The 27772-nt window shown below is 49.5% G+C and overlaps 1 protein-coding gene across 8 annotated transcripts in view; it reads left to right on the top strand.

Annotated features, from left to right (window-relative positions):
- The window catches only part of DYRK4 (dual specificity tyrosine phosphorylation regulated kinase 4), a 36142-nt gene that overhangs the window by 1803 nt on the left and 6567 nt on the right, over positions 1-27772 (top strand). For 6 of the 8 annotated variants that reach the window (XM_072954426.1, XM_072954425.1, XM_072954424.1 and 3 more), the window contains exons 2-12: positions 508-592; positions 14646-14726; positions 15443-15556; positions 16251-16395; positions 17893-18056; positions 20527-20663; positions 20918-21058; positions 22727-22865; positions 24851-24932; positions 26479-26651; positions 26866-27009. In XM_072954426.1, coding sequence (XP_072810527.1) covers positions 508-592; positions 14646-14726; positions 15443-15556; positions 16251-16395; positions 17893-18056; positions 20527-20663; positions 20918-21058; positions 22727-22865; positions 24851-24932; positions 26479-26651; positions 26866-27009 — 1405 coding nt within the window. The remainder of the gene's footprint in view (positions 1-507; positions 593-14645; positions 14727-15442; positions 15557-16250; positions 16396-17892; positions 18057-20526; positions 20664-20917; positions 21059-22726; positions 22866-24850; positions 24933-26478; positions 26652-26865; positions 27010-27772) is intronic. The other 2 variants (XM_072954429.1, XM_072954428.1) reach the window with 1 other exon arrangement.

Below are 27772 nucleotides of genomic sequence, written 5' to 3'. Positions count from 1 at the left end.
AAACTTATGAGAGAGTTAACGTTTCTTCTTGTCATGAGTTAATAATTCTGGGAAATGTGCTCTGAATGAAGACGTAAAAGTGGCTGAATGAGATCCAGAAAAAATGTTTCTACCTATTATCCCCTTTTCTTCTCCTACAGGCTTTAACTGATGGATATATCCATATTTCAGATGAAAAGGTGCTTGTGGCAAGAGCATGGTCTGCTCTGCAGGCAGCTGGGGGACGTGGGGCTTTTTGCTGTGTGTCCTAAGATGCTAAGCTCCACACTAGCTCATCATCCTCCCTTGGCTCCCGTCTCCCTCTGCCCTGAGCACCTGGAGACTGGCACCCAGGTCTTCCCCCTCCCGACCTCGTCGGCCACCAGAAGGGAGACAGAGGAGCAGCAGTGTCTGGGCTGTGCTCTTGGACCTGCTGCCTCTTCTCCAAGTGCTTCCTTCTTCCCGCCTGAGGCCCGGGGCCGTGACCTCTGTTTCACTCCTAATGCCAGTTTACTCTCCTTCCGGCAGGACTAAAATGGATGCTAAAAAGCCAAGTGTGACATCCTTCCCGATTCTGAAAGCAAGAAAGAAACAAAATCTCGCCTCTGTGAAGGTGAGGAATATCATTTGGGGAAGAGAGGTTTCGTCATGAAATCTTGGGGACCCCAGACCCAGTGGGGTTGTCGTACCCCAAGTACCTTTGATGACAGGGTGACAGGAAGGTGCAGAGCCAGGTCTGGGTGGGCTTGAGGGAAAATCAGCTGGACGGCCAGGATGTAGTTTCTTGAACTTGAGAACTGCAAGGTCTTAATCTAACAGGCGAGGCATCTTGGGCTAGTGTCTCTTCTGCAGTGTTTATTATTCTGCTTCTGTTTCTATATCTGGACCCACACTGTCCTAGAATGGTTTCGACAAAGTATCCAAGACCATTTCTAGAAACGGTGTCTTTCTTTCTTTTTTTTTTTTTCCTAAAACAGACATGGTGTTTTTCTTTTTACTCTTCCTCAAAAAGTAGTAAAACACCACAGCACTGAAGGTGATACTGTGATGTGGTAACTTTGTGATTACCACTTACAAGGGCAACATCTAAATCGAGTGTAGTTTTTTTTGTGTGTGGGCTGAATTTTTAATTTTTTTACGGTATTTTTAAATCTGACACCTTCAGTTTGGATTTCATAACTTAACTCAAAAGATCATATTGTCTGGGATCTTTGTTCTGAAAACTTGGCAGCAAACCTCAGCCCAGAGCATTCAAGTTTGGCTTTCTGAATGCTCCCTGTGTCCCTGATTGGGAGGGCAAGTTCAGCAGCCTGCCCAAGGCCTAGTGAAAATTCTCCTCCACGTAAGTCATCACCACCTCCTTAAAATTATGGCTCCTGGGTCACCTCTTCCAGGCAGTATTCCTGACTTAACCTTCTCCCCCTCAGGATTGAGTCATCAACTTATTCCCTAAAGCAAAGCCTGTTGTTCCTCATTCCTACCCCTGCTATGACCACATCCAGCAAAGAACATTTTGCAATTTATAGGTACAAACATTTATGAATACCTAAAACATGTCCTTTGATAAAACAAATTAATACAAGATCTTTGAAATAGTAAATCTACAGCAAAACGTGATGATATCATAAAGATAACATTTTGTTCAAATTTTAAAATATTATGCAGACAGAACAGTCTTGGTCATGGTTTTACTTTGGCAAAATAATCAAGAGTTTTGCAGCTTACTTTTTCCTTAGCCACCTTTATTGGGTACTTAGATGACACTCGTAAGAACCTTAGAGGCAAGCACTATTATCCCCGTTTTACAGATGGAGCAGGTGAGGTTCAAGTGAAGTTAACAAGCCCATGGCTATAAATCAATGAGTGGAGGACAGAATTTGAATCCTTTTTGGGGTTTTTTTTGGCAGGGGGAGGAAGTAATTAGCTTTATCTACTTGTTTATTTTAGTGGAGATACCAAGAATGGAACCCAGGACCTCGTGCATGCTAAGCATGTGCTCCACCCCTGAGCTGTACCCTCCCCGCTCGAACCCATATTCTTACTGGTTTCTTCCATGCCTCTTTGCTGAGTAATGTCAACTCTTAAATGTTGCCTTATATAAAGTTCCTTAACATACTGAATTTATTTACATTAATTTTAAGGAAAGGAAATTCTGCTGCAGTTACAATCATAAATAAAATTTAAAAATCACATTCCAGATAAGTTTATTTCTGTTGTAATTTACAATAACTGCCGACATGACAGTATCATTTAAAAATACTGTTTAACCTTATAACTATTGTCTGTACAGCAGTGGTTAGTCTGATGGGGCCTAAGTAAATGTCTTTTCACCGTCTGTGCATTTTCCTCAAGGGAATTCTCATCCAGTTGAAGCTAGTCTATTCAACTTAGGGAAATGCAAATAAATTGAAAACTATTCTCAGCACATGAACTCTTGGGTTTCAGTGCATGGTTATGACATTAGTTGGAGGAGGAAGGGAAAGAATTAGAATCTCTTCACCTGAAAAAAGCCACTGAAGATGAGAGATCTGTGGATCTCAGCCTATCAACTACCCCAAGCAGGTGTTGAAAGATATTTTACATATTTAAGTAAATGAATAATAATTTATATTTATTTCATGATATTTAACATTGTGTTATAAAGATAATGTTTATAACAATAAATAAATATTTAAAATGTGGATCTTGATAGTATTTCAGCTAAGGGAGTTTGTAAAATGTGTGTGTGTGTGTTTTAAAGAGTTGTTTCCCCTGGCTTTGAGACAACGGGTGGTCTTTATCCGGTTCTTTTTAAAATGCCCCCGTTCATTTGGCTACAACGTGGTAGAAGAGTAGAGCCGTCTGCTGCTGAGAGATCTCCGGGGTCCTGTGGCTTTGATGTCTCCCTTCAGTGCGAGGGTCACAGAACCCTCAGAGTGCCGCTGGGTGACACAGCATCCCTCTGCCCTTTGGGAAAATGCTCTCACGTTACGGTTTATCCTGACTGCCGGCAGGGGATCATACCCTCGCCCTGAGTCCTGTTCTCTCAGCTAGTAAGTTGGAGGATGTTTGGCTCTCCTGCAACTCTATTCAAAGAGAACAGTCGGGCCTCACAGCCACTTCAGGGACTGGAGTTGCTGGCAGAACTCTGGGGTCTCAGGGGAGGCCATCCCAGGGGAAGAACCTGGGAGGAGCTTGAGGAAGGGAGCTCTGTTGACCCTGGATGTTTTATTTACCGTTTCCCTGACAATTCGTGAGCAGGGGGAGTGGGTGTCACAAAGGATACCGAGAGCGTGCTAAAGACGCTTTGTCTATTTTGAGCACTAGGGGAACAAGCATTGTTCTGTTATTTTGATTCTATCCTGTAAGTCATTCAGCTGGTGAATATCACCTCCTTAGACAGGTCTTCCCTCACCACCTTTTCTGTTATGTTATATATGTGTTTGCTTACTTGTTTATTGTCTGCCTCATCCTCTAGCCACTGGCCACCACATTGACTATGAGGCTACAGGGTGCCCTTGACATGGGCAGGTCCAAGTCGGGGTGTGCTGTCCGTGAAAAATACACACCAGGTTTCGAAGGCTTGGTGTGAGAAAACACACAGGAAATATCTTATTGATGACTTTTTATCATTGGGTGAATTTGAGAATACATTAATTAATACTTTGGTCACATTGTAAAAATAATTTTATATTGATTACATGTTAAAATAGTATTCTGAATATGTTGTGTTAAAGAAAATATATTGTTACAATTAATTTCACCTTTTTTTTTCACTTTTTAAATGTGACTGCTGGGAAATTTAAAATGCCCCACGTGGCTTGTGTTACACGCCTGCTGGGCAGCGCTGCTGTTGAGTGGAAGCTCCTTAACAGCACAGGTGTTCTTGGTCTGGTTCAGCGCTGAGTCGCCAGAACCTTGGACAGTGCCTGGCACAGATGAGCGTTTGATGTGTACTCTTGGAATAGAAATTGGGGACGTATTTATTCATCTATTCTCTCTGCAAATATTTACTGAGTTTCTGTTCATCTCAAGAACTGTTCTAGGTGCTAGGGAAACAGTGGAGAAGAAAACAGGCAAAAACAAAACAAAACAAAAACCAAACTTCTCATGTGGCTTAAAATTGGGATTCTTTGTAGAAAGTCCAGATGGTGCCGACAGCGGTGAGAATGGTGATGACCAGCTGTCATCCTCCTCACTGAGGTGGAGCTGAGACTGAACTAGACCAGTGGTTTCCAACCTTGGTCGTATATCACTAGGGGAGATTTTAAAGATCACTGAAATCAGAATCTGCAGGGGTCACAGACAATTATTTTTAAAAGTTCTTTACTATCACTTGTGGACTGATGTGTATTTAAATGCCAGCTGCGAGACCTTTGTTAGACTGTCTCTGACAGCTTGTTGGTTGTGACCCTGGAACAGTTATTCCTACATCCCCTAGTTATGGTGGGATTAAGCAAGAGAAGAGGACTTACGCTTGCTGGCTGGCAAATGTTGAAAGCCCAGTAAATACTGGTTGCTTTCATTTTCTTTCCTCCTCTGCATTTACCAGAAAGGGGTTTCCCATGGGAGACAGGTTTATAATGAGCCTCCCCTAGCAGAAGAGGCTATGAGGGCCACGCATTCTGTCTCCTTTCTGTAATCAGTACTCCATAGGAGCAGCAGTCAGTCTGACCAGGTGGCGTTGCAAAGGAATTGCATCCACAGTCAGTCACAAGTGTAGAGACAAGAAGCAGCAGAGACTCCAGCCTCCAGTTTCGGTGTGGTACCCTGTTATTTACAGAATGAACCCACCTTTTAAATGCAAATGAACGGTTCAAGCTAGAAGAACTTAAAATGATCACAGAACTAAAACATCAAAACATTTTGCGAATAGAACCACAAGCAGCCAATCTAGGATTGGTGGCTCAGTGAAAAGTAGGCCTCAGATGCAGTCTAACATCTGTGTTTGGGTGACCTGGGGAACGAGTGCTCACAGACTTTCCCTGTTCTCCCCTAGGGCCCTGCTCTTCCTCCCTAGATGTACATAGTGGGCACCAGGCCCTTTGTTCCATGTTCCCATCCATGCTCTCCATTTGAGAGAGAGGAGGCCAAAGACCTGAGTTTATCTTCAGCTGCCGTGACAGGAGGTGGGGCCAGCGGGCATGGAGGAGTGTCTCTGGTACCAGGATGAATCAGAGCGAGTAGACAACTCCTCCTGAAAGCTTCCTCAGACCATACAACTTAGAGTCTCTCTGCTTGACACTGGAGGTGGGATGAGGCAATGTTAGAAATACAGCCCCTGCCCCGATATGTGTTGAGCTTTTTACATTTGCTCTTTTCAACAATGTTGAGGGATTCAACACCCCCATTTTTCAGAGGAGAAAACGGGGACCCAAGGAGATTAAACAGGTTACTAGTAAAAGTAATTCTGCTGAGAAAGGCTGAAAGCACAATTCAGATTTTATTCTGTAGTGCATTCATGCTTTTTAAAATTGGTTTTTCTTTTTTTAAATTATTTATTTATTTATTGAAGTATAGTCAGTTACAATGTGTCGATTTCTGGTGTACAGCTGAAATTGGTTTTTTATTATTAAATGTTTAAACATATGTGTAAGGTAGAAAGAATGAAAATACAGTGAGCACCTTCATGTGTATCCAACACACACTGTAAGAAAGATGGCCCCTGTGGGGTCCGCCCTATCTTATTTCCCCCTGTTCCTTGACCCCTTGGAGGTAACCACTCCCTTGAGTTTTACATTCTTATTGTTATTTCTAATTAGTGCATTTATTATTTATTATTATTTCATTGCTTTTCTTTATATGTCTCTAAACCTTCTAAACTATGTACTGTTTAATTTTGCAGGTTTTTTGTTTTTGTGGACATGAAATCATTCTGTTCAGTTTTCCTCTGCAGCTCACTTTGTATGCTCAGCACTACGCTAGCACACACTGGCCAGCATCTGGCTGGCGTTCCCTCGGACTGATCAGGGTGCCGCTCTGACTGGCCAGGGCCTGTGCCTCTTAGGTATTGCGAATATCACCACTGTTCTTGGAACCTGTTTAGGAATCAGTTTCACTGCTGTAGTCAAGGGTAGGGGCGCATCATCCTTCTTACCGGCTTTGTAGTTGGTGGGCGTGTGTTTTTTTTCCCATGTGTTTTCACCATTGAAAATGGTGCTGTGCATGTTGTGGTGCGTGTCTCCTGGTGCAAATGTGCAGGGGTTTCTAGAGTGTGCCCTTCGGAGGGGAATTGCTGGGTACCAGGGTATGTGAGTACCTAACTTTACCAGATGATGCCAGCTGGTTTTGAAAACACTGGTACCGCTGTGCTTTGCCTCCAACAGGAGGCCCACATCCTTTTCATCACTTGATATTATGTGGCTTTTTATTCTGCAAGCTTAGTAGACAATATTTTCCTGTATTTTAATGTACATTGTGATGATTATTAATGAGGTTGGCCATTTGTGTCTCCTCTTCTGTGGAGTGCCTGGTCATGCCTGTTTTTGCATAAATATTTTTCTTTTGTGTTGTCTTTTTCCTACTGATTTGTAGAATATTTATATATTATACATAATACATATAAATAAAATATAAATAAAAATAAATAATATACACAAACATTATATTTATTTGTAAGTAAATATAAACTATTCAAAGTACTTGCTGATCCTTTGCCAGTAGTACGTGCTGCCAGTACCTTCTGCTAGCTGTTGACTTGCCTTCTGTATACTTTACTTTTAAGAGCAGTTTTAGGTTTACAGGAAAATTGAGCAGAAACTAGAGTTCTGATATGCCTCCTCACCCCCCGCAGCTTCTCCTTCTATTAACATCTGGCATCAGTGGACAGTTGTTGCAATTGGTGGATCAGTATTGATACATTATTATTAACTAAAGTCCATAGTTTACATTAAGGTTCACTCTTCGTGTTGTACACTTACTTGGTTTTGACAAATGTGTCATATATCCACCATTACATCACACAGACTAGTTTCACTGACCTAATAAAGATGCACCATATTCCACTTACTCTCCCCTCTTTCCCCTCCCCCGAGCCCCAGGTAACTGTTCTTTTTACTGTCCTGTAGTTTTACCTTTTCCAGAATGTCACACTGTGTGTAGCCTTCTCAGACTGGCTCTTCCCCATAGTGATATGCATTTAAGCTTTCCTCGGTCTCTTTGTGGCTTGATAGCTCACTTTTTTAGTACTGAATAATACTCCATTGTCCACATGTGCTACAGTGTATTCATTTGCCTTCTGAAAGACACCTTGGTTGCTTCCAAGTTGTGGCAGTCGTGAATAGAACGCTACAAACACCCACTTGCAAGTCTTTGTCTGGACATATGGTGAAGCTCCTTTGGTTGAAATTCCAAGGAGCACTGTTGCTGGATTGTGTGGTAAGAGTATGTCTAGTTTTGTGAGAAACCGCCAACCTGCCTTCTAAAGCGGCTGCACCGTTTTGCATCCCCAGCAGCAATGAGTAAGTGTTCCTGTGGCTCCGCAGCCTCACCAGCACTTGGTGGTGTCAGTGCTCCATATTTGGCTTATTCTAATGGATGTGTAGTGGCATCTCAGTGTTGTTTGAATTTGCATTTCCCTGATGACATAAGATGTAAAGCATCTTTTCATTTGCTTATTTGCCATCTGTGTATCATCTTTGATGAAGGTCTTTTGTCCATTTTAAAATCAGGTTGTTTGTTCTCTCATTGTTGAGTCTGAGTTCTTCGTGTATGTTAGATAACAGTCCTTTATCAGATGTGTCTTTTGCAAATATTTTCTCCTGGTCTGTAGCATGTCTTGAGGTATAATTGACATAATTTCAGGTGTACAACATAAGGATTTGATTTATGTCTATGTTGCAAAATAATTAACACAGCAAGTTTACTTGCCATCCAGCACTGTGCATAATTACAACTTTTTCTTGTGATGAGGACTTTTAAGATCTGCTCTCTTAGCAACTTTCAGATACATAATACGTAACATAATGCAGTATGTTAACTGCAGTCATCATGTTGCACATTACATCCTCAGGTCTTATTTATCTCATAACTAGAGGTTTGTACTTTTTGACGCCCTTCACCCACTTTATCCACTCTGGCACCCCCGCCTCTGACAACTACCAATCTGTTCTCTGTATCTATGAGTTTGTGGGTTTTTAAAAAAATTCCACATATAAGTGAAATCATACAGTATTTGTCTCTCTCTGTCTGACTTATCTCACTTAGCATAATGCCATCAAGGTCCGTCCATGTTGTTGCAGATGGCAGGGCTTCCTTCCTTTTTGTGGCTGAGTAGTGTCTGTATCTGTATCTGTATCGACCCATCTTCCACATTTTTCTTTATCTTTATCTGTTGATGGACACTTAGGTTTTTTGCATGTCTTCATCATTGTAAATAATGCTGCAGTGAACATCAGGGTACAGATATCTTTTTGAGACAGTGGTTTAGTTTTCTTTGGATAAATACTAAGAAGTGAACTTGCTGGATTATATGGTTGTTCTATTTTTAACTTTTTTGAGGAATCTCCATCCTATTTGCCATAGTGGCTGCACCAACTTATATTCCCACAAACAATGCACAAGGGCTCCCCTTCCCTCTCAACATCCTCACCAACACTTGTTATTTGTTTTGTTTTTGATAATAGCCTTTCAAACAGGTGGGGGGTGATACCTAATTGTGGCTTTGCTTTGCATCTCCCTGACGATTAGTGATGTTGAGCATCTTTTCATGTGCCTGTTGGCCATCTGGATGTCTTCTCTGAAAAAATATCTCTTCTGCTCCTCTACTCATTTTTTAATTGGATTGCTTTTTTTTTCTATGTTGACTTATTCAAGTTCTTTACATAATTTGGATATTAATCAATCTCTTATCAGATACAGGATTTGCAAATATTTTCTCCCATCCCATGGGCTGCCTTTTCATTTTGTTGATGGTTTCCTTTCCTGTGCAAAAGCTTCTTGGTTTGATGCAGTCCCACTCGTTTATTTTTGGGAGCGGCAGAGGGAGCGATGCTGTCTGTGACTTGCCGGAGGTCTGCGCAGCGACCGCAGCCTGGGACGTGAGGAGCAGGTACCCAGCCGCGCCTGACTCTGGGCGCTTTGCTGCGTGGAGTCGTGGAACTTGTTGTGTTCCGTGGAGAATCCCCAGAGCCTTCTCTCCTCTCCGCAGCACACCCTCTCCCCGCATCAGTGCCTTGGTTTTGAACTCTGGATTGTTCTGGCCTCTGGAAGGGATTGTGGAGCCTGCAAGGAGGGGCTGTGATTCGCTGTCACAGAACTCCAGCTACATCCACCCGACCAACCTGGACAGGCACGTGGGGGTTATTGTTGTTCTTATTTTTCATAACGGGGGGGAAGAAGAGACAAGGAGGAGCCAGCTAAGGAAACAGGGAAAGACTCTGTGAGGTCTGACTCAGCCAGGGTCGTCTGATGGAGGGGTGTGCCTTTCTGAAAAGGCTGATGGCCTAGGGGCAGGGGACCAGGCTGAGAGCTCAGATGCTTTCTCCCTAAACAGACAGGACATGCCAGGTTCTGTACAAGGTCATAGGATGAGGCGGTGCATCTGGGGATTCTGCTCTAACCAGCCCCACAAAGGGACCAGAACTGTTATCCTTTGGCTCCCAGAGTGGTGGGGGGGGCAGGACATATGCTCCCTGTGACCCCTGGGTATACTGTGCGTGTTGGGGAAGGGGGGCTGGCATGGTGAGAAAACAGAATAGGGAGGGGAGGGCGGAGTTCGCCGGGGAGACGACACTGATGCAGGACGGAGAGTTAGAGATGGCACCATCCTGTGCACCTGTTTCGTCCATTCCAATGTAGAAGTCACATCGATGAGGATGGGAGTGGGCTCCTGCTGGAGAGCCCTTCTTTTCTCAAACAGGCCATCTCCTTCATGTGTTTCCCAGTGCTGGAAAGTCTTCCTTGAGTCGAGATTCATTTATTTGGAACAAAGCATTTCCTTTTCTAACAATTCTGCTGGAAATTGCAATTGTATTTGAGAAGGGGCGTGGACAGGGCTTCTCCGGTGTGAATTAGTGGTTGGGAGGCTTTTCCTCCCAGAGGCAGTGCTGGGAGCGGGGAGCCCTGGTCCCCGGCGGGAGTGGGGATGGGCAGCCGTCCATGATGGTGCTCACGTCAGAGCTCAGCCATCTCGAGGGCGTCTGAGAGTCGTCTCACTCTTTTGAGGACAGGTATGAGGGCTTCCTGCTCCCTCAGTCTCCCCCTCCCCGCCTTCCCTTTCTTCCTTTAGCAAATATTTAAGTGCCTACTGTGTGTGAGTTTTAGTAAAGTCTTACAGTCTTGCAGAAGGCCGATGTGTAACAATCTCGTACAACAAACCTTTGCAGGTCCTGTGATAAGAGCAGGTACAAAGCCTGGGGTAGCGGGAGGGTTACATGTGTGAGAGAGAACAGTCCCAGAGGCTTCCTGGGGAAAGTGGCACCTTGGCTGGGGCTTGAATGTGGGTAAATTCACACTTGGGTGGATCACAAGTGCTTGGAGTGGAGGAAGTGGTGAAGCGTGGGTGAGGGAGTGCATCCCAGGCAGACACAGAGCAGGAGGAAGGCTCTGAGATGTGAAACGGCGTGGTGTGTGAAAGCTGCAAGCCATTCGTAATTGCCGGAGCTGAAAGGGCAGGGTCAAGGCCATGACGAGGGATGAGGCTGGGAAGCTCTGTATGCCAGGAGTTCCAGCCCTGGGAAGCTGCCCAGAAGACTGAAGCAATGCAGCAAGATCAGATGACTGTGTTTAGTTTCTTTTTTTTTAATTGAAGTATACAACATTACAGGTGTACAGCAAAGTGATTCAGTCATATATATATATATATGTATATGTATATATATATGTATATGTATATTCTTCTTCAGATTCTTTTCCACTATAGGTTACTGAAGATATTGAATGTAGTTCCCTGTGCTCTACAGTATGTGGTCTGTTTAATTTCTGGGTTCACTTAGGCAGTAGAGGATGGATTGGGAGGATGCTTCGGGGACACTGCAGTAAGTGCCTGGACTAGGGATACACTGAGCAGAGTCTTAAGGGGATCTTCATTCTCACAGAGTTACACTGCTCGTGGTAAGAAAGCATAAGTGACAGTCTGCGAGTTTGTGAAAGTGTTCCCCAGTGCACCCCTGCAAGGGGGAGGGCTGTGCTGGTGCAGCCAGCTTCTGTGGACGACGGAGGTTTGCAGTGCAGGCTCTCCCCTGTGATGTCCTACAAAAGGCCACCTTCGTTAGAAGCAGCCTACAGCTGATCCCGCTGCCCCAGCAAGGGAGATGACTCTTAATGAGGACTCCATCCCCAGCCTGAGACACTCAGCAAATCCCAGATGGGCTCTGGAGGTGGTCTGAGCCCCGTCCAGGCTCTTGTGAAGATGGCGTGGATACTGACACATGGGCTGGGCACTGTGGAGACGCCGGGGTGAACCAGCCAGAGGGACCCCTCTCGAGGGCTGGCGTGTCGTGGAGGGCCTGATGTTTGTGGCCATAGAATCTCGTTGGGAGGAGATAAGAGTTCATATAAAATTAGGAAGGATGCATAAACATCAATGGCATAAAGGAAAATGATGTTCAGTGGGGGGAGAGATTAATTCCAAAGGAGGGAATTGCATTAGATTGTGGCCGCACAGAATCTGGCTGCACAGGACTCAGCTTCTTTAACAAAGAGAGGTTTCTGGGCCCCAGCATTAGGGGGTTTGGGGTCAGGTGCTGGAGTCTGCATTTTAAAAGCTCTTTTGGGCAAGTTGGAAAACCACTGGACCATGTGATCTGCGTTTAGCACCCCGCCGGGCACGTGGATGTGCTCAGTCTGTTAATGAATGCACCTCTGAGGTCCATCCCAACCATGATTCCGTGTATCCTCCTGGTTTGGGGAGGCAGGAAGGAGGTGTTTCTGGAAGAATCCTTGAGGCCAGGCGACAAGAACAAGTAACTGAAATAGTTTGATACCTTTGCACCTATTTTGCGTGAACGCCAGGGATATGGGGGGTGGGGGTCAGCTGGGTTTCTGCTTTCCCTCCTTCCTCCTAATCAACGTTTGAGCTGAGCTAAACTTCTGTTTGAGAAGGGCGAGCTGGCTTTTGCAAAGCAGTGAGATGGAAATTGCCTTTTTTTTTGGCTGAGAAAACAAAAGAAAGTGAGAACTAGAGGGATTTGCCCAGAGAACAAATCAGCCAGCTCAGAAGACAGAGGCACAGGGGAGCTGTCCAGGGCGGGACCTGAGGCTCTCTGGCTAGCCTGCCCTGTCACACTGCAAGTCGGTGCAGCACTGGCCTGCGGGTCTGTCACCCAGCGCCGGGGAGCATAGCCAGAGACCCCGGGGCACTCCCACATCCCAGTGTGGGGGCGTCTCAGTGCCCTGCGCCTACGTGTGAGCACAGGGTTTCCGTCCAGTCTTTCCTCTCCTCTCCTCTCCTTTCCTTTTTTCTTTTCAACCTTTTGTTCAGACTCTCTTGTTTTCCATTATTGGAGTATATTTGACTTAGTGTGTGTTAGTTTCAGGTGTACAGTGTAGTGATCCAGCTATACATTTGTACATATCCTTTTTCACATTCTTTTTCAGTATAGGTTATTACTGAATATAGTCCTCTGTGCTGTACAGCAGGTCCTTGTTGTTTATCTGTTTTATATACAGTAGTGTGTATCCGCTCATCCCAGACTCCTAATCTACCCCTCCCCCTCCCCGTGTTTGGAGCTGCTCAGTGCGGCATCTGTGCTCCGAGACTCTGGGTCCAGGTCCCCTGACACTTCCCTCTAGTCTGGCTCTCGCCCTGCTCTTGTTACTGTCTTTTTCCCTCACATTGCACTGAACCATTTAGAGGTTTCTGTCATAATATATATTTTTTATTTTTTAATAATAGTATTTATTTTTATTATTTTTATTTTTAATGGAAAGTCTTGAAATTCTATAGTGCTTTACAATTTTCAAGGGTTTCACACATGGTGGGAGGGTATAGCTCAGTGGCAGAGTGTGTGCTTAGCATGCACGAGGTCCTGGGTTCCATCCCCAGTACCTCCATTAAAATAAGAAAATGAAAAGTAAATAAATAAACAAACCTAATTACCCATCCTCCAAAATGAAAAAAAGAAAAAAGGTTTTACACGTGTGATTTTGTATGATCGCATAATAACCCTTTTTACCCCCTACCCCTGTCTTGCCCCTCCGCCCTCCCCTTTCCCCACTGGGAACCACTAGTTTGTTCTCTGTAGCTGTGAGTCTGCTGCTTTTTTGTTTTATTCACTAGCTTGTATATTTTAGGCTCCACGTGTAAGTGACATCATACAGTGTTTGTCTCTCTCTGTCTGACTTATTTCGCTCAGCACAATGCCTTCTGAGTCCATCCACGTGGCTGCTGATGGCTGGGCAGCACCCCATCGCGCACACAGCGCCTCCTCTTTACCCAGGCATCCGTCAGTGGACCTCCAGGCTGCTTCCGTGCCTTGGCAGTTGCAAACAGTGCTGCTGTTAACGTTGGGTGCATGTATTTTTTCGATTTAGTGTTTTTGTTTTTTTCAGATATATACCCAGGAGTGGAACTGCTGGGTCGAGTGGTAGTTCCATTTTTAGTTTTTTGAGAAACCTCCAAACTGCTTTCCACAGTGGCTGCACCAATTTACCAATAATGGTATTTTTTAATTATGAAGGCGGCATATGTTCATGTAAAAAGTTTGGGGAAAATCTGGCCATTGAGGAGGCCTCAGGGAGCTGTGGTGACACAGAAAGCGGTCCTGACCAGTTCCCAGTGGCTTCCTCTGATGTCCCAGTTCCTGTTTCTATGTGGCCAGTATGCCGGGTTTTACAGAGGTGGCACCAGCTGTGTCTCAGCTTGGGACAACTGTCATTCAGTTCCCTAAGAAAGAGCGGGAAGCAGAACCCCTGGGCTCTGCTTCGAAGAGCAGAACCTGGATTCATGCTGTGGCCTGTTTTTGCTAAACGTTAGTCCTTTCGGTCCCACCTCCGTGATTTTCACCTTGTCTGCATAGCGCTCATACTCTGGGGCTTTTTTAACTTAAATTTTAGTCTCATTGTGTGTCATAACAACCACCAAATCACAGGTTCGATGTGCTGGTTTATAGCTTTTCCAGTGGATGTTAGGGTAAATGCATGACTGCTGGGTAACTGTTACCTGTGGGCCGTGCATGGCTGTAGCACAGACCTCCACTGTGCGCTGCCACCCTCTGAAGGGCGCAGCTCTGCTCTCTGGTCCTTCCCCACCTGTTTCTAGATGCGAAGTCCCCTCTGACCAGGTCACTGGTGTCCAGGCTGGGCTCCAATGGTCTAGTGGGTCCTACTAAGTTACCTTCAGAGCCCCTCGTCGGGTGAAAATAGCTCCTGGGCAAGACAGTGGGCAGTTTCCTCCCTTTAGAAAGAGCAGCTCAGCTTTTGTGTCTCCCCACGGCCCCACGGCCGCACGTCCAGGGTGCCTAGTTAGGGTTTTATGTGAAGAAAGGGTTCTGTGAATGGTTTGTGTGTGTGTAATGTGTGAAAGCCATAGGGCAAGTCAATCCAGGATGAACACTGGAAAGCTAAGTTGTTTGGGTATTTATTTATTCATTCAGTACTTTTCTGAGCCTCTCTTAGCTCTTGCTAGCTTTGGGGTCAGGAGAGCTGGCTGCAGATGTATCCTGTTTACTGTAACGAAGCAAAATAAACATCGGGTGCTCGAGGTGAGACCACGCCGTGCACTAGCCTGATTCTTTCACTTGATCCAGGTTGAGAGTAAGCCTTTGGTTCAAGCCCAGAAGCCACCTTCCAAGGTCAAGGACTTCAGGATGACCCGATTCTTGAGTAAGGTGGGAAGTGCTGCTTGGTGTCTTTTCTCTAGAAGAGGATGAGGGGAGCTGGGTGGCCGGGATGGCTTTTAACAGGCGTTTTCGGTCAACTCAACGTAACATGAGGGGACTGGTCCACCCACATCGCCACGCCCGGCTCTGCACAGTGTTAAGTGGTGCTGTTCATGGCTAGTCAGACCACCTCTCTCCTAATCGATCATTCAGCCAGTCGTTCAGTGAAGCGGGGCAGGGATCCAAGTGGGCCGGTCAAGCCAGCAATGAGGAGGAACGGGGCGCTTCTGCAGCAGCAGGGGAGGACGGGCTCCAGAGCAGGCAGAGCTTCCCCAGGTCAGCGTGGGAGGATGTTGGAATGAGGACAATGATGGCCACACTCATGGAATATTCTACATCGATGGCCTTGTTTACCTCGCAGAAACCTTGTGAGGTCGGTCCCATCTTTGTCCTCGTGGTAGTGCTGAGATAGCTGAAGCTTGGAGAGAGAGTCAGTGTGGCCATCCAAGGTCGAGGCCGGTAGGTGATGGAGCAGGGCTTCAAGCCCAGAGCCTGTCTGCTCGACCACTCCACTTCCTCTCCAAGGACTTCAAAAAGTAGATTTAGACCCAGATTTGGCTCAGGCTTGTCATCCTTGCGGTGAGGAGGTTGCGGGGAGCAATGACTCCTTGAAGACATTTTCTTGCCCAAGGCGTCTGTGCCTCACCCCGAGTCTCTTTCTGTAGAACACAGACAGCAGCTTTACTTCACTCCCGTTCGTGGACCCCAAGGGGAAGAACACGGTGAACTTGCCTCACATCAGCAGTAAAGTCCCGCCACAGCAGCCCCCACTGCGTCAGGTGAGCAAGGGCAGTGGGCGTGGTCCTGAGCAGGCAGGTGACAGACCTGCCATCAGTCCAGAGCCAGGTGCAGAAAGACCTGGAGTGCTGGGAGAAGCCCGTCGTGCGCTGAAGGTCTGGGTTCCAGTCCTGTTCTCTCTGTTTACAATGAATCCCAACTTGAACAGCGAGTCATTGACTTTCTCTACAAGACAGGCTCTCTGTTGGGTTGTCATGGAAACTCACCAAGAAAAGGGAAAATGAACTGTCAGGTGTATAGACGGTTGAAGCATCCAAATTGTTGGTTTTCCTTGTACATCCCCTACTATTTTTAGCGTAAGGACCAAATTTAGAGCTGTTAAAGAGCTGTTATCTGCACCTAAGTTCAAGTGTTTGTGCCCTGGGTCAGGTCACTCCATCTCGTCGGGAACTGGCCTTCTCCAGAGCAGCAGGAAAGAACTGTTCCCGCCCTTCCTGCGATAAGGTGCCACTGGGCTGTCTGCTGCTCACTGCAGCCTGCTGGGTCTCACAGAGAATGTGTGGGTCAGATGGAGGCTTCCTTTGAGACAGAGGTTAAGAAAACCTGCTCTCTCATCAGGACCGTTTCTGTCTTGGAGAGGAAGTCTGGATGTGGCTGTCCTAGGTCAGTCAATGGCTGATGACCCCCAGAAGAGGTCTCAGTGGTCCTTTATGGTGAACCTCTTTCCCCAAACAGGAGAATCAAACTCATAGTTGGGCGTTGTCCTCTGAGCTCAAGGCTTCAGAAATGCCCTTCCCCTCAAGCATTAAAACCCAAGATGCGAAGCCAGAGGAGAAGCCACCAAAGGCACACAAGCACAGGGTGCCTCTGACAGCGGCAGGTGTGTTTGTGGGGAGCGGGGGTGCGGCGGGGGGGTTATGTGGTCAGGGTGTCGAGCGCTGAGCCCACTGGGAAGGCTGAGGTGCCCAGCGTTGGGGTGATCAGTGAGGGCCACAAGCCCAGAGGAACGGTCGGCCAAGGCTTCGCCACATACTGTGACAGTGTAAGCAGGGCGGGGGAGGAGGGAGCAGACTCCCCCGTTCCATTTCCCGCCACGGACTGGCCCCAGCCCAGGGGCAGATGTGTCCGCGGGGTCAGCGGGAGTTGTCCCACTGCCCGGCAGCCTGAACAGGGCTCCTGTGGTTCTGTGGAGGAGGGGGCAGGGCTAGGGCTGAGAGGTGCTGAGTTCTGAGTCAGAGGCGGGGAGCGTGTCTTGCAGGCTCCCACGCCCCTCCTGACAAGAAGGTCTCGGCAGAAGCACCTCAGGAGGGCCTCTGAACAGAGGCTCCCGGGTTCCAAGGGCGTGGCCAGCCAGGATGGTCTGCATCCTTGACTGCATCTCTTCAGAGACCTCCCTGCACTGGCTGCGCACCGAGGCTGCCGTGGGGAGGCAGCTCTCCTGTGGCCCCCTGGCTAGAGCCTTTGCAATGTCATGTGGTCAGATCTGAAAGCTCACACACCTTTAGACCAGTAGCCTGGCTCCTCACGGGGTTCAGGGAGTCATAACGATTAGCATTCAGAGTCTGCTGAGCCCCTACCCAGTGCCGATACTGGCTGATGCCCGGAGCTCCTCTCCCACAGCCGTGACCTTGACTGTCCTTAAACAGTCTCAGGAACTGCCCACGAGGAGACCATTTCAGTCCTGAGCTAGTTCTGCCTTCACAGAGCTGGCCTCTGCCTCCCTGCTCTCTCTCCCTGCAGTTCTGTCTTCCGGGCAAAGAACATGCCTCTGTCAGCTTACACGTGATGCTGTTCACACGGATGGGGACACAGGTCCTGTCCCCATACGTCCTCTTTCCTCCCGGCAGTTTCTTCTCTGTCTCCCTAGCAGTTTGTCAAAAAAGCTGTGGAGGGTGATGTCCCTCCCTCATCCTGATCTGCCCTCTCTCAGCCTCAGCTTATCACCGTCCTTTAGAGTTTGATTCCACCCCGCCCACCCCAGACCAGGCACCGGCCCCCGACGCGATGTGGCCAGGGTAGTGCAGAGAAGAGCTGACACGCTTGCCTTCCCAGCCTCAGACCCACTGGCTTAGCGAAGATTTGAGCAGGACCACCTGCTGCTCTTGAGGGTCGCGCTGATGTCGCCCACCTGCGCCCTGAAGGCGGCCTAGTTTGGGAACGCGCTCAGGATAGGCTCCTTGTGGGGCCCGACAGCACACGAACTTGGGCAGCTGCTGTTGACGCTACACTGAGGTCCAGGATGCCTGGTCCTCAGCGAGCCATCTCCCTGGGGAAAGGGCCTGCTGGCTCGCAAATGGGAAGGGAAGCCGTTGTCTGCATCTGCGCACGTCCCCGTGTGGCCACGACTTAACTGACGTCTGCAGTGTTTTTCACACAGAGGCCCTTAAGTTTTTTAAGAACCAGCTGTCTTCCTATGAGCAAAGTGAAATCCTGGGCTACACGGAGCTGTGGTTCCTGGGGCTGGACGCTGAGAAGCTCCACATGGCTCCTGCGAAATTCAGCAAGACGAGTTTCGACGATGAACACGGCTCCTACATGAAGGTGACGGGGGAGTCGGTCGCGGTAACTGCAGGGGTTTGGGGCTTGGGGACAAGAGTGTCTGGAAAGGGAAAAAGCAGGGGGCATTTTACAGCCCTTGGTGCTGACGTGCCTGGGAGCGGGTGCAGTGAAAGGCTCTGGGAGGTGCTGAACCAAAGAAGTAACACGTGTAAAACTAAGGGAACCCGTGCAGTTAGCAGACAAGTGCTCTGCCAGCTCCTGCCCCCGGGAGTGTTTGGGGGGCAGGTCTGCGCCCTGGGCAGACTCCCACAGGCCCTTCTCCCGCCCAGCCCCGGACCCACGGGAAAGGCCAGAAGATGCAGTGAGATGCAGTCTTCCCAGCATTCCCTTTTTTTGTGTCCTCCATCCAAGCCCATATACGACCTCTCCCTGTTTTATGATAAATGTCATTTTTTTCTACAGACGGCAAAAAAAAGTTGCCACTGCAGTCCCTGGTGCATAGCACTTCCTTCAGTTTCCAAAGATGGGTCCTTGTGTCTCCCCCTCCTCTTCTGACTGTATCCCTGGAGTTTCCCAGAGCGTCTCTTCCCAGCCTGAGGGTGAAATCCAGGTGGGAAGTGTGCCTGTGCAGAGGCACTGTCCGCTCCTGAGGACGCCCGGGTGCGTGGGGCCCGGCCCGCCGGGCTGCGGGCTGCCGGGAGCCCCTCCTCTGGCCGTTTCCTCATCAGCTGGCTTGGGACACTTGACTGCTCTTTGATGAGTTTATAAAAGAGGGGGTTTTCTTAGTGTTCATGACTGTATTTCTCAAGCTTTTCCAAGTGCACAGGTCACCTGGGAAATCTTGTTAGAAATAATGATTTTTTTTCAGTAGATCTGGGGGGTGGCTTGGGGGGCTGAGATTTTTGCCTTTTTAAAAAGCTTCCATGTGATGCCCCTGCTACTGGTCCTCGGACCACACCTTGACCCAAAATTTCAAGGGGGAGGTGGGGAGGATTGTTACTGGGTCTTTGATTAAAAATCTCCACTCTAAACCCTACCTCCAACTGAGCCAGGTGTCCTCAACTCTGCCCGCTCCCCAGCACCGCCTTCTTAGCTCCTTCACTGGAATTCTATTCCTCAGTCTCAAACCTTCCAGAGCAGAGTTTTTAGGGGGACAGCGGGATAGCGTGTGCTTCCTGCTTGGAACCCCCATCCTCCTTGCATTCAGTGCACGCACAGGAAGACGATGCACGCAGCTAATCCCCGCATGGGCAGCGCAGCTGCATCCTCACATTCATTCTGTCCACAAGTGTTAGTTGAATGCCTGTTTACTGAGAGCCTGTCATGTACTTGAGCATCTCCTAGACTCTGGAAATACAGAGGGAGCTATCAAAACTGAGTCTGACCTGGTCCACAACCAATGTCAAAGTTGACATGTGAGTGAACAGTTACAATGCCACCAACCTGGTGACGTGCAGAAGAAATGCACCAGCGCTCAGGAAACACACACGTACCTTTACACCAGCGTGCAGAGCCTGCTCCTGCCTTTTCCCCCGGAAGTTCCCATAACAGACCTTCACGAGTTGAGGAAGTTATTTCCGTATATTGGGAAAGTTGTGCCAGTTTGTATTCACCATCTTAATTCTTCCTGTCTGAACAGATCCCTGCCACGCAATCTCAAACACATGCCTGGGACCTCGACACTCACACATACCCTTCACCTCTTTCAAATTCATGAGTGTCACACTAGGAGTCAGGTTCTCAGAGCAGGAGGACCTTAGAGATCGCTTTATCAGAAACTGCGGTCAGTGATGCAGCTCAGAGGGCTGGGCAGCTTGTCTGAAGCTGCCCAGATAAAGGCTTTTTAGTTGAAAATTCCCTGTTGCCTTGACAATGCACCTACTCCTGAGTGTCCAGCACACAGAAAACCTGGGTGGTTCTGGCTCTAGGAAGATGTTTCTCTTCTTAGTCGGGAAAGGTCCACGTTCTGTACCACTAAGTCCAAGATAGAATTAAATCTGAGCAAGTTAAGAGGAGGACCAGATCTGGCTGGGAAGGGGCAGAGCAGACACAAAGCTCCTCTGATAGATGGAGACCCATCAGGGTTCAGGAAGAGAACTTCCCCCAAACTGAAGCCGCTGCCCGCTGCGTTCAAGAATTGTGAAATTTGCAAACCGGACGGGACCTTGAGGGCCACTGTGTTCCACCCTCTTACCTTACAGGTTCCCACATCTGCAGAAAACGGGAGGTTGTAGCAGGACAGGAATTAGATCCCAAATTTCCCCAAGCCACCCATGTTCTCCGCACTTCCCGCTGTGGAGAGAGCCTGGGGGACTTGCCCTGGCCCCACACTGGGACCCAAGCAGCAGCCCCGTGAGGGTGGGATGGGGGTGGGAGCTGTACTGGTGCCTGACGCAGGTTAGAAAGTTCTCCCCAGGACTAAGCATGAGCTGGGAATTGGTATCCAGGCCCCAGTGTCAGGGAGCCCCCGTGGCCATGGCTCTGCTCCTCACCCCTGGCCTGGCTTCTGCAGGTCCTGCATGACCACATTGCCTACCGCTATGAGGTTCTGGAGATGATCGGGAAAGGGTCCTTTGGACAGGTGGCCAAGTGCTTGGATCATAAAAACAATGAGTTCGTGGCCTTGAAAATCATCAGGAACAAGAAGAGGTGTGGCTGGGTAGATGGCACAGGCTGTGGAGGAGGGACCACGTGACCCGGCCCCTTCCTGAGTCCTCCTCTTCCTCTGATCGCGCTCTTCCTTTCCCTCTTTCCTTCTCCACCTGTCTGCGTCCAGGACAGGGCAGAGAGAGGGCAGGAGCATGGGGTGGTGATGGGGTCGGGGGAGGGGCTGAGAAGGTGGGCCGACTGCTGCAGGCTGATGTGACACCGGTGTCTCTGTCCCCACCCCCCACCCTCCTCAGATTTCACCACCAGGCCCTGGTGGAGCTGAAGATCCTGGAAGCTCTCAGAAGGAAGGACAAAGACAACACCTATAACGTGGTGCACATGAAGGACTTCTTCTACTTCCGCAACCACCTCTGCATCACCTTTGAACTCCTGGGGTCAGCTGCTTGCTCTTTTTAATGCATTTTCTTCAAAAAAGTGGCTTAGGTGACAGAAGAGAGACGTGGAGTACAGGACTCTAGATTTTCCTGGATGTGAGCGTTTAATGACCAGAGAGGACACACTGGCCACTCAGTTGTCTAGAAAACCCAGGAGCAAGGAGCCCGAACAAAAGCTGCCCTTCCAGCCCCTTCCCTCGGTCACGCCTGTCACCTGCCAGCGTGCCAAGGCGTGTGGCCCAGGTGCTGGGTGCTGAGCCCCATGACACAACCAGAACAGGGCCTCTGCCCTCGAGAGCTCAACTGAAGTGCATGGAAAGGATGTTTCTCTGCTGCCACGTCCCCAGTCACTGGCTTTACAGCCTCGTGGTACAGAGGTTGGAACCCAGGGGAGCGGGGAAAGGGCTTTGATTTGCAGCACGTAAGGTCAGGAGCAGGTGTTTTTGGCAGGAGAGCAGAGCCTGACTTAGGCAGATTGGCATCCCTGGTTGAACACTGGAGCTGAAAGGCCGTGCTAACTTGACTACCCTTCTCTCTGGGAAGCCCATCTGGTGCAATTTAAATAAAACCAGGAACCCAGAGCGCACTTAGCGAAAGAGGAGTAGTCAGAGGTGAGCCCTCCGGGGTCCAGTGCTACAGCCTCGCTGAGCCAGGAGCTTGGCGCTCCCATCACTGGTGGTGATGTTCCAGGAGCTGGTTACATTTGAGTTAGATGGATCGTTGACCATCTCCTCACCATTTCTGATGATGACAAAGTGTGGTCCACTTTCCCAACCTGCAGAGGGACAGCCTGGGCTGCCTTGCTTGGTCATGAATCACAGTGCAGGTTAGGATGGCCCTCACAGAGCTCTGACGGGTCAGGAGGGGCAGGTGTGTGACAGGAGAATCCAAAGGCCAGAGAAGCTGGGGAGATGCCCGGGGTCCAACAGCTGGTCTGAGGAGGCCAGAGCCAAGTCTCATGTCTCCTTGGTTCCCTCGAGGATGAATGGCTTCCACAGTCCTGCCAGAGTGAAAGGAAGCCTAGAACTGGGATGTTAGGAGAAGCCCGGAAGAGGCAGGTGCAGAGCTGGCTCTGGGTCCTGCCCCCCCGCCCCATCTCGCGGTTGCACAGAGGTCACAAGCCGGCGGCCCATGCGTGCGTGCTTCCTGTTAGGATGTTTTGCATTAGTTTCCAACATTGAGAAGTCAGCAGATTTCACATAATTTAGAAGGCTTTCATGTCATGTCTTAGGTTTCTGCTGATCTAGAAAATTTAGGCTAGCCCTCCACCCAGCAAGGCGATAGTTTGGTGGGACCCAGCAGCCAGGCTCGCTTTAGATGGAGTCAGGCTCCTCCATCACCCTGCAGCCCCCATCTGCCCACTCTCTTGTCCCCAGGAATAGAAGCTCGGTCCTACCTTTTAACACACACACGTGTAGCAAAGGGGTGGACGGACCTCGCCACCACGTAGGAGACACACGTCCGAGGCGCCCGCAGAGTTGAGCTGCACCCTGGCTCCACCATGAGTTAGTGGGAAAGTTGAGTTTATAGGACACAGAAGCCCTGCCTCCTGGCCCGCGTCTTGCCGTCTGCCAGAGGGAAACCAGGGGTACGGGACTGTCGGCAGGCTCACGCCCAGCCTTCCGCCTCTTGCGCAGACACCCACCCCTTTGGGACTCTCTTTCCCAGAATCAACCTGTACCAGCTGATGAAGAATAACAGCTTCCAAGGCTTCAGTCTGTCGGTTGTTCGGCGCTTCACCCTCTCTGTTCTGAAGTGTCTGCAGATGCTCTATGTGGAGAAGATCATCCACTGTGACCTCAAGCCTGTGAGTACAGCCTCTGTCCTCCAGGGGAGCTGGTCCCCACCCTCCCGGCCAGGGCTCCAGGGAGGACGCTGGGCAGCCCGCTTGTAGCTTGTATAAACCGAGTGGGATGCGGTGAGGACTAAGGCAGGGGTACTGGGGCAAGGACTGGAGACGTGATACCACTGAGGCAGGTGGGAACGGGGAGGCTGAGGGCTTAGGGTGTGCGGGCACAGGTGTCAGGCAGGGAGGTGATCACTACTGCCCTGAATCCTCACCAAGCCCACTCCGCTCTGAGTCCGTCCTCGGATGTGGCAAATCTGACCACTTCCTCTACGCCTGATGGACACACCCTTCCCACGTGTCTGGCTAGGATTCCGTACTTAGCTCTTTCACTGCACTGACTGCTCTGTGTAGGAATTATTTCTTTATCTACATCCCTCACTGGATGACAAGTTGCTCCAAGGTCAGGAGCCACGTCTTCTCACCGTATAGTCCCCGGACCTAACGTGACGCCTGGCATGGTAATGGCAGCGATTGTTTGTTAAAAGACTTAGCGATTTCAAGTGTGAAGAATACAGGGCAGGCGTAGAAGGGTGTGAAGATACGGGGTCAAGGGCAGGTTCCAAAACAACCTGGCTCTCTCAGATACGGCAGTGGCCCTTAACTTGTCCTCATTCCTTTCTCCTTACCCCCAGGAGGGTTCACATTCTTCTTTTTTTTTTTTTAAGAGCCACAACTCATTGGATAAATTTGGGATAGTTTTACCTTTAAAGATTGTCAAGATAGAGATGTTCTCTCGGGGCTAACTGGCAGAGCCTCACGGGGATGGTGGTACATTGATTTATCCTCCACACCCAAGTTCCCGATCCTTAGCCTTGTAGCTCCAGAGGGACCATGGTCTTTGGGCTTAGGGGACTGACTCTCACCAAGGAACCTCACAAGATACGTGGTAGCCAAAATATGAGCTAACAGATTTCCCTGAGAAGTAGATCAGGTCGACTGGAGTACGTGTGCTCAGTAGGGAAGTGTACACACCACCGGGCGAGGATGGTGAGTGTGGATTCAAGAGTCAGGGAGTTTCCTCATGGGCTTAATGGTTGGTGTCCACCAGCTGTGGGGGGCTGAGGCATCCGTCCCCGCCTAGGGCTCTTTCTGCCCATGAGATGAAGGACCAGCCCCGTCGAGTTAAGGAGCCTTCCCATTGGGCTAGAGACACACTGGGAATTCCTACCTTTCAAAGACTTTTGCTGATCATAATCTTTCAGTTAACACAAATATTCTTCAGAAAAGGTACTATGGACTGATCTGTTTTCTTAGTTTCTGGTGCCGGCAGCTTCAGGCCAGGTCTGCTGCGTCCTATTTAATAAGCAGCCAGTCTCCTGACAGTTGCAGTAGTCAGCCCATCTGACACTGAGACCCTTGGAAACACGATCAGGACGTTGACCTCCCAGCCCCGAGCGGCCCACCCCCTGCTCTGAGAGGAGAGCCCAGGGCCTCTGCCTTCTCATTCAGGACTTCACTGGAAAGCCTGGCTTCACGTTTCCCCCGAAGTCAGCGTGGACATCACAGTTCCACTCAAATCATCGCCTTCTGTTTGTTCCCCTACTCTTGTATCTGCATGTGGGTGGGGCACTTTATGGAAACATCTATTCAGTCAGTGAGATTTCTAAGGCCTTATGCAAGCAAGGCATAGAGCCGATACCAAGAAGGTGAAAATAAACTCACCGCCTTGAGGGGCTGCACGGTCCGTGCGGGGAAACAGGCAGCGTACGTGCGGGAGAAGTTCCACAGAGCGGCGGATGCTGGGTCCAAACGAGGGGCGCAGCCGCGAGTGGGACGGGAGGTCAGAGGCGGGGGGCCAGGGCTCTGGAGCAGATGTGAGAGCAGTCCACTGGAGGTGGCTGCACTTCCAGCAGGCCCGGGCCCTGGAGGACGGCAGGCGTCTGGGTCGGGACAGTGCCTTGGGGGACGCGAGTGAACGTGACAGATGTCCGTCCTCTCTCCAGGAGAATATAGTGCTGTACCAACGGGGCCATGTCTCTGTTAAAGTTATTGACTTTGGATCAAGCTGCTACGAACACCAGAAAGGTAGGGCCCTCCCAGTCCCTCTGCCTGAATTTCCTGATTGCAATTTCTTTCCTTTACTGAAACCGAAAGTTCACACACGAGGTCACCTGGGATCTAGTCTGGGCTCAGGACCATAGTGTTGCTAGTGTGATTTTGAACGAGCTGTTTCACTTCTCTGAGCCCAGGTGTCTTCATCTACAAAATGAGAAGGTTGGCTCAAGTCCCATAAGGCTCCTTGCTGTAAGATGAACTAGATGTGCGTCTGGGCCAATCGTGACGTCCAGGTCCTCACCCCAGACGTACGGAATGTGAATGTGGGGGGGGGGCCCAGGAGTCTGAGCTTTAGAAAACACAGCCCTAAAGTTTGGGGTTCACTGCGCTCGGCTCTCCAGACCGTATTGTTTTCTTCACGCTAGAATCCAGAAAGCAGCCCTGCAGTGTGTGTGCGCAGCCCTCACCGAACTTGGTGTAAGAGTCTCTTTTTGTGGCTTTAACAAGTTTGATGTCGAGGACATGGGCATTCTACAAACATCTATTGTGTACCTGCTGTGTGTCAGTTGCTGTCTTGGTCCTCAGATTGCTTACAGCCCAATGGAGGAGAAAAAGGATAAAAAGATAACAAGATGAGGGGGATGGTAGCTCAGTGGTAGAGCGCATGCCTAGCACACACAAGGTCCTGGGTTCGATCCTCAGCACCTCCATTAAAATAAATAATTAAAAAACCCCTAATTACCTCCCAAAACAACAACAACAAGACATCATGATGGGTGCAAGGGTGAGAGGGATACACAGCCTGCGCTGAGGGCGCTTGGCAGGGGGCCTTGGGGCCGGCCTGCACGGGGGAAGGGAGTCAGGAAGTTCCCAAGACTGGACGGCTGTTTCCATGTATTCTCCAGAACCACTTCTGGAGACTCATGCCCTTTATCTTTCCTGGATGGAAGCCGTGAGAAACCCCAGCGTCTGGAAACAACTGCGATGTCTCAGTTCTCTGACGGTCCCCTCGCCTGTGAGGTCTAGGCTGCCCGCAGCAGCGCCCCGCCAGCCTCGCCTGCTGAGACCCTGTGGGGCTCCTCGCGACACTGTACCTCGCACAGCGCAGCGCACACAGCGCGCTGAACATGCGCGATGAAGTTGTGCGTTGTGCGCGCTTGTGCTTCAGCTTTGGCGCACCCCTTCCCTTGCCAAGTCGCGGTGTCTTCAGAAGGCAGCTACCCCAATTCACAGGCAGTTTGAGGACTTAGCTTTCTGTTAATCTTATGTCTCCTTCTATAAAGCTTGGCTGACGCTTTACTTCCCTAGAACAGAGCCCGCGTTAGAGCTCTTTATCAGTAACGCGAGGACGGTGACCCTCGGTGGTAAGCAGGTCGCCGTGAGAGCCTGAGGAGAGGGAGGCGTGGAGCGGGACGTACAGGTGCTGCCAGCTGTGCTTCCGTCCCCCTGCGAAGCCCGGAGGATGGAAAGGAGTGGGGGGCCCCTTCCTTGCTGACGCCCTCACCGCAGAGGCCGGCGGGGGCAGCATGCACGGGCGGGGGCCTTTCCTGCAAGAGGCCTCTCTCGCCCCCCGCAGTCTACACCTACATCCAAAGCCGCTTCTACCGGTCCCCGGAGGTGATCCTGGGCCACCCCTACAACATGGCCGTCGACATGTGGAGCCTGGGCTGCATCATGGCGGAGCTGTTCACGGGCCGCCCTCTGTTCCCGGGGGAGGACGAGGCGGAGCAGCTGGCCTGCATCATGGAGGTGAGGCGCCGGGCCGCGCCGGGCCCACTGAGGGCAGCGGCCCTGCGTGCTTTTGGGGGGAGGTGGGGTAGTTTGAAATCATGCTCCCCTATGTTTGCTTCTGAGTTGGCATCTAACATTTTTATCATGACTTTAAACGGTTGCAGAAGATGTAGCTTCCAGCATACTGTGAATAGTGACAGTTCAAAGTGAAACTGCCATTCCGCTCTTTCAGACACATTCAAAAGAGTCTGGAAAGCAGAGCGACACGACAGCCTTCGAAATCGACGTACCGTCAGTCATTTGTCACCATCTTAGTTTTCTGCAAAGAGTGTCTCCCAGTGGAGAGGCTTTACCAAGACTCTCAGCCATGTTCACTGTACGTGTTATTCTCTGACTTCAAGTCATCTTGTTGTGAAGCTGAATTAGACAATACAGGCTAAAGCAATCTTAAAAATTGGAAATTTCACATTTTAGAATTTTCCTGGTAAACACAGATATTTTGATTGTGAACAAAGACACATTTTCTTTCTCTCTCTCTCTCTCTCCATTTGTCCATCCATCCATCCCAAATTTCTGTTTTCTAAATTGTCTTAAAGACGGTTGGAGAGACACATACATCCTTTAGGGGGATGGACAGCTCAGGCGTAGAGCGTGTGCTCAGCATGCATGAGGTCTTCAGTTCAGTCCCAGTACCTCCATTAAAAAAACAATGATTAAAAAAAAGTATAAAAAAAATTGTTTAATATAGAGATTCATTTCATGGTTGAACGTCATAATGAAGTATTAAATTAATTTAGGTGATAGTAGCTATAAGCAGTGGCTGTGCTGGGGTGAACGCTGGCCTAAGAGTCAGTAAACCTGGAGTCTGATCCTGACTCTTTCTCTCTGGCAAGTCCCTTCCCTGCCCCCGGTCTCTATAAAGTGAGGGAACCAGAGCCCATGGCTCCTGAGGTTGATAATGGATGATTTAGTGAAGCACAGAACCAATCCTCTTCCAGTTCCGAGGGGAATGGGGACCTTGGGGCCTGGGGGGAGGCTCTCACAGCCCCAGGACTGATCCCACTCCCTCCTGACCCCAGGCAGTGAGGCTCGAGGGGCAGGAGGGCAGGGGCAGGCAGGGACGTGGCTGGGAACCCAGC

Source organism: Vicugna pacos, chromosome 34, assembly GCF_048564905.1.
Source record: "Vicugna pacos chromosome 34, VicPac4, whole genome shotgun sequence".
In the NCBI taxonomy this organism is placed as follows: domain Eukaryota; kingdom Metazoa; phylum Chordata; class Mammalia; order Artiodactyla; family Camelidae; genus Vicugna; species Vicugna pacos.
The sequence above is the reverse complement of the archived record's forward strand: the minus strand, read 5'-3'. Positions and strand labels throughout refer to the sequence as shown.